The sequence below is a fragment of the Eptatretus burgeri genome, chromosome 12, assembly GCF_056783735.1.
Source record: "Eptatretus burgeri isolate ZD-2024b chromosome 12, Ebu_testis_v1, whole genome shotgun sequence".
Classification (NCBI taxonomy): Eukaryota; Metazoa; Chordata; class Myxini; order Myxiniformes; family Myxinidae; genus Eptatretus; species Eptatretus burgeri.
Genome location: NC_140972.1, coordinates 39902368 through 39908367, shown reverse-complemented (window position 1 = coordinate 39908367; position 6000 = coordinate 39902368). Strand labels below are relative to the sequence as shown.

The 6000-nt window shown below is 42.0% G+C and overlaps 1 protein-coding gene across 5 annotated transcripts in view; it reads right to left on the bottom strand.

Annotated features, from left to right (window-relative positions):
• Nucleotides 1-1055: 1055 nt before the first annotated feature.
• THSD4 (thrombospondin type 1 domain containing 4) overlaps nucleotides 1056-6000 on the bottom strand; it is a 217897-nt gene continuing 212952 nt past the window's right edge. For all 5 annotated transcript variants that reach the window (XM_085850245.1, XM_085850244.1, XM_085850248.1 and 2 more), the window contains one exon: nucleotides 1056-4411. In XM_085850245.1, the coding sequence (XP_085706371.1) occupies nucleotides 4275-4411 (137 nt within the window). In that variant the 3' untranslated portion in view covers nucleotides 1056-4274. The remainder of the gene's footprint in view (nucleotides 4412-6000) is intronic.

Here is a 6000-nt window from a genome sequence, read left to right as displayed (position 1 = left end):
TCCCCCTTGTCCCACTCCTAACTCCCTCCCCATCCCATACCCTCCCACCTCCCCTGTCCCATCCAGTCCTGCACTTCCTAGCCTCCACCAGTTTGATAGGACTGCAGCTCAACCAGGCGATAAAGTTGCAGTTTACATCAATAACTCATTTGTTACTGTCCGTGTACTGATGTCACACCTACAAACCCCAGTAATACCTTTGGCTATGACTTCCCTTCCGCTCCCGCCTCTTGTTTGTTTGTTTTGTGCTATCGTCTAAATAGTGATCTATCTATCTCTCTCTCTCTCTCTCTCTCTCTCTCTCTCTCTCTCTCTCTATCTCTCTCTCTCTCTCTCTCTCTCTCTCTCTCTCTCTCTTTCTCTCTCTCTCTCTCTCTCTCTCTCTCTCTCTCTCTCTCTCTCTCTCTCTCTCTCTCTCTCTCTCTCTCTCTCTCTCTCTCTCTCTCTCTCTCTCTCTCTCTCTCTCTCTCTCTCTCTCTCTCTCTCTCTCTCGACCAACTTTTAACCACTCATCCCAAATCTCTCTTCCTCATATGTGGTGCTTTCAATTGTCACCATGTTAATTGGCTGGATATTGGTACCACGCTCAGCAAAGGACTTCTGTGACTTCCTGGGACTGACCCAATCTGTGAACCTTCCCACCCATCTTTCTTCCAATGGCACATCCTCCCTTCTGGGTTGTACCCTGGATATGAAAACAATTCCGAACTAGAAGGGCACTCGGTAGAGCGCATACCTCCGCCACGGAAAGCCTGATCCATGAGAACATATCAGGCCCAAAACATTTTTGAAATATGCTACATATCGTTTTTGGTCTTATCCCTCAATGGTGAAGAATCACTTTAAAAATCAAATAATTATCGTATCCAGATCCAGATCCCCACCAAAGTCAAGTCAATTTGATGTGGTCATACACCCAACCTGTCCACCAAATTTCATCCGGATCCGTCCACAACTTTTTGACATATCCTGTACACAAACAAACAAACAGACAGAGAGGTCAAAACATAACCTTCACCTTAGGTGGCGGAGGTAATCATAAAAATGCAACAAGATGAGTACATGTCTTTGATTTATTTCCGGCAAAAAAGGCAATCCTAACATAAAGGTTAATGTTTGTGAAAAAATAAATTAATTATGAACAAAATAACCTTTTAAAATTCTCCTTTGGAAAGAAACAGGGCAAATTATAGGTTAAAAAAAGGTAAAATACAGTGAAACCAAGATACTTTGTACAATCAGATAATATCTGCAGATCTTTAGACTTGCACTAAATGAACATTCATTCAATGAAAAAGGATGAACATTTGATTTTGAAGCAAAGAGGGAAGGATGGAGAAACATGGAGAAACAGCATGGAGAAACACCTGTTTATAGCAGTCGAACACCTACAATTGATATGACATCTGGTAACCTTCATACGTTTATATATTACAATATACCGTCTTGTATCACTCACTCACACACACACACACACACACACACACACACACACACACACACACACACACACACACACACACACACACACACACACACACACACACACACACACACACACACACACACACAGTTATATATAACACATTTACCCTCCGGATATAACTATATCACATAGTTTAATTCGATACATTTTGTAAATGGTGCGTTTTATCATTCCATTTAAGTTTTCAGCGTTGAGCTTGCAAAGTACATTTACATAATGGGTCAATTCCCAAGCACCAAATGAAAAGAGTGTTGGTGAGAGGTAGAAGTTGCTTTTGAAACTGAAGCCCAAAGCTTAATTGTGACGGGTTGTTTGGTTCTCATCACGCTTGGTTTTCTTCTTTTGGAAAAAAAAGTCGAGGCTCGTGGAGTATCTAGAGCATAAAATGGATAAGGATTTTGGAGGTAACAATAAAAGGAGCAGTGGAAAGAGAGGTGGTTGAGGGATAAAGATAGAGGGAGACTTGGACAAATAAGTTTTGGAGAAATAAGGAAGAATTAGGGCATGGGGAGGACACTCGGGAAGGGTGGGAGGGGTGCTGGGAATATGGATACAGCCTCAAACTCTCAGGAAGGAAAAACTTGGAAAGAGGTGACCTTGGGGAGGGGGGAGGGGAGCGGGGGAGGTGAGGGAGTTAACGGAGATGGGAAATATAGTTTTGGATGAGGGTGATTTGAGATGGTGGTGAACAGCTGTCTTGCAGACCTGGAGAGAAGAATGAGATTGAAGAGAATGTGGAAGTTGGTTCTACAGGTGGGAGAAAAAAAAGGAACGGATGAGTGGAGAGGAGCAGTGATTTTGGAATTTTGGTGGTTTACTAGAAGGGGGTTAATTGTGGACCGTGTACACCCTGCAGAAACCCTGCAAGACCAGAAAGCAAGCGGAAGGAGACAGAAAGACCACTGACCCATCTGCGATTTGAAAGTGATAAGTCGAGAGACTCAGCTTCATCATGGGACATTACAATAATCTTGAAGGCCTTGGTTTCCACTGTCAAGCTAAGGAAGGTGTACAGGCAGGGGGAGCCTGCCCAGAGGATTATCAGTACTCCATCAAGCTGTGGATGAAGGTCGGTGGATAAGAGTTCTGTTGTGCCAAGGAAGGACTTTGCACGATAGAGGATGGTGGATGACTGGCTTTGAAGGCCAATTTAGAAGTGTGGACACAAGAGTTTGAATGACTGAACCTCCTCAAGTGGATCATTGAGAAAGTATATGGAGGGTTTTCCAGACGGTCCTTTCAGAGAGAGAGAGAGAGAGAGAGAGAGAGAGAGAGAGAGAGAGAGAGAGAGAGAGAGAGATAGATTCAAAGACATTTTCCAAATGTTTGACCAGCTTGTGATTCCATCAACGTCTGAAGAGAGGGAAGAGATGTCTGAATCAACGTCAACGTCTGCCGCCTGCCTACCCTAAAGGATGGTGGATCTAACGGCAGAGGGGGGAGGCATCAGCAAAGAGATAAAGAGGATTTTCCAGAATCAGAGATTGTTGTTGAGATGGGCAAAGGCCATGACACATACCATGGGAAATCTGCTTCAACATAATGCACAGGTCATGCATTGCCAAGTGATAGATTTCATCAATCATCTTTATGTTCGTACATTCAACCACAGGATGTGAACAAAGGCTCGATGAGGTTCAACCAGACTTGCTTCTGTAACTGGTTAGAGCATCCCTTCTGAATCTGGGAAATCGGTGGTTCGGACTTTCGAACCCGAGCCGAGTCCTACCAAAGATTATAAATGGTACGTGCTGCTTCCTTGTGCGGCACTCACCATTTAGAAAGGATAAAGCATGGACAAACAACCATAGGCTTGCAAAACTAGCCCAGGCTGTGATGGGCCTGGTAGCCTCCTGATGTGTTGAATTCCTTGTTAAGAGAACATATATTATTTTAATGGTCACGTCGTTTGCTTTCAATCAGGTAAAATAGCACCAACATTACAGCTCGTATTTGCATGATTTATTTAATTACTTTTCGGTTTTCATAGGCCATGTAGTATATGAACCGATATAACGTTGCTTGTTTATTAATCGAGTTTTCTCCTGTGGTTGTTGATTAAACCAATGCCATTATCACACTACATTGTTACATATAAGCTCAAGGAAGAAAATATATTGTGGGAGATTATATTACCAGATTCGGTGGCGTAACGGTTAGAGCGTCCGCTCTAAGTCTGGGAGTTCGGTGGTTCGAACCATGTTGATCGTTCAAACAAAAGACCAAAAATGGTACGTGCAACTTCCTTGCTCGAAGCTCGGCATGTAGATTTTAAAAAGGGTCGAGCACCGACACATCACCATCAGTTGGCAACCCCAGCACACGCTTTGGTGCACCGCATCACCTCCAGCGTTGTAGTTCTTTGCAATGGAACATGTGGTATTGCCATGATAATATTTAAATGGTGATATTGTATGTCAATGAAGATTTTCATCAGAGTTTCACAACACCAGACTAATTTACCAATCATACATTACATTTGGGGATCTTTAAGAAGCAGTTTTTTTTTTTAATCATGAACATACTGTGCCTGGAAAAAAAGGTTTTCCATTCATCAAAATGGCACCACAGTGTCTTGTATTCCCTGGATGTGATCCCAGGGTTGTATATGAAGCAAGCCCATTCCAACTCGTACACATTCCTGCACTTCCCACAACAACAACCCCATGATCATATTTCCACGTCCATCCTCAACCCTCCTTCATCCGCTTTGCCACGTTGGCTGCATTTCCGGTGGCGCCATCCCGCCATGCTTGCAAGCAGGGTGAATAACATGGCATGCAGTAAGCTATCTGCCAAAGCGCCGTGTTCGTGTTGAAGCACGTTTGCATGAAGCACAGCATGCTCTCTGGTAGTAGTCGTAAACACACAGACGTGCTTGTACCACCACGTTGCAGTTGAAGTACTTGTCCTTGCAGTGTTCATCTAAAATAAGAAGTATTGTTAAAGCACAAGATTGTGTACAACCCATGTTGTTTAACCGACATAGTGGTTTCAAAGGTAAGGTAATAACTATTCACACATAGGAATTCTAGTTTAGGACAAAATTACAACTTGTAAAAATGCATTTCCCCTGGAAGTTTTCAAACCACAATATCAAACAGTCTCCTCTTAACCCAAGTCAAAGCACAAGCTCAAATTAGTGCAGCGATAGTTCTACACAATCTCCATGAGAAAACAGCTCTGTAGTGACATGACCTTTCAGGTTCTTGAGTTTAATAATCAATTACTGTCAATTCATTTTAAACCTTTTCGTGATAAAAATCCTTATTAACCGACATAACTCACGATTGACAGTGAGTTTTGTGTAAATCTATGCACAACTAGAGGGGGAGCACTCGGGAGAGTGCAAAACCTCCGCCGCCAATACTGCTGGGTCACTCAAGTGAACCTTATATCTTATTCATTAAATATGATGTCAACAGTTCTGAAAGAGTTATAGTTCTTTTCTCCAACATTTTTTTTTTGGGGGCGCGGGGGGGTTGGCAATCACTCAAAACATGTAGAAATGCAAAAAAAAAAAATCTCTATTTTTTTTTTGGGGGGGGGGTTGGAAATCACTGAAAACATGTAGAAATGCAAAAAAAAAAATTCTCTTTTTTGGGGGGAGGGGGTAACAATTTTTTGGGGGAGTTGGAAATAACTTAAAACATGTAGAAATGCAAAAAAAAAAATTCTTCTCTAACAATTTTTTTTGGGGGGGGGGACCAAGTCTAAAATTTAATGGCATGAACCTTGGACCATACCTAACCCCCCCCACCAAGTTTCGTCGAAATCCGTCGAGGAGTTTGTCCGTAATACTGTTCACAAACAAACAAACAAACAAACAAACAGAAAGGGGTGAAAACGGTAACCTCCATCCATCTTCGAAGATGTCATTGCATTATTGTCATTGCATTTTAACACACTAATGCTTGGCGGTTAGGGTAGCTGGCTTGGTATCTTAGGGTCCTGAGTTCAAGCTCTGTCTCTAAGTTCAAGAGAACTAATTATATTACAAATTTAAACTGTGCACAAAGTCGATCACCCTCACCTTTCTAAGTCGATCACCCTCACCTTTCTAAGTCGATCACCCTCACCTTTCTAATACAATTATTCCTGTCTTTTATTGATACCTCTGTGTCCCAGCAAATGTGCCCCTACATGGCAGGTGCCATAGCTTGAGAGTAAAAATGAGAATTAAGACGTTAGTAAAGTAGGGGTATTTCACAAAGTCGTTACCCCACGCACTCAAAGGAAAAAGTGGAGTTAAGAAAGAAGTTTACTCTGTCTGTCTGTCTACAGACTTCAGTTTATTATCGAGGAACAACTTGATTTTAATTGATTGTTATATTTTGAACATTAATCGGAAAACAAACCTGGAGTTTAGCAGTACTGTACTTTGGCTCTGAATTTGTCCCAATTATGCATGTGCAGGAAAGAGTGAGTTTTTTTTTTTTACTACATCTGCCTCTCTGGCAGTCAAACAAATTTGAAAATCATTCCAAACAGGAAACTTCCTGTTTTTAAGGATG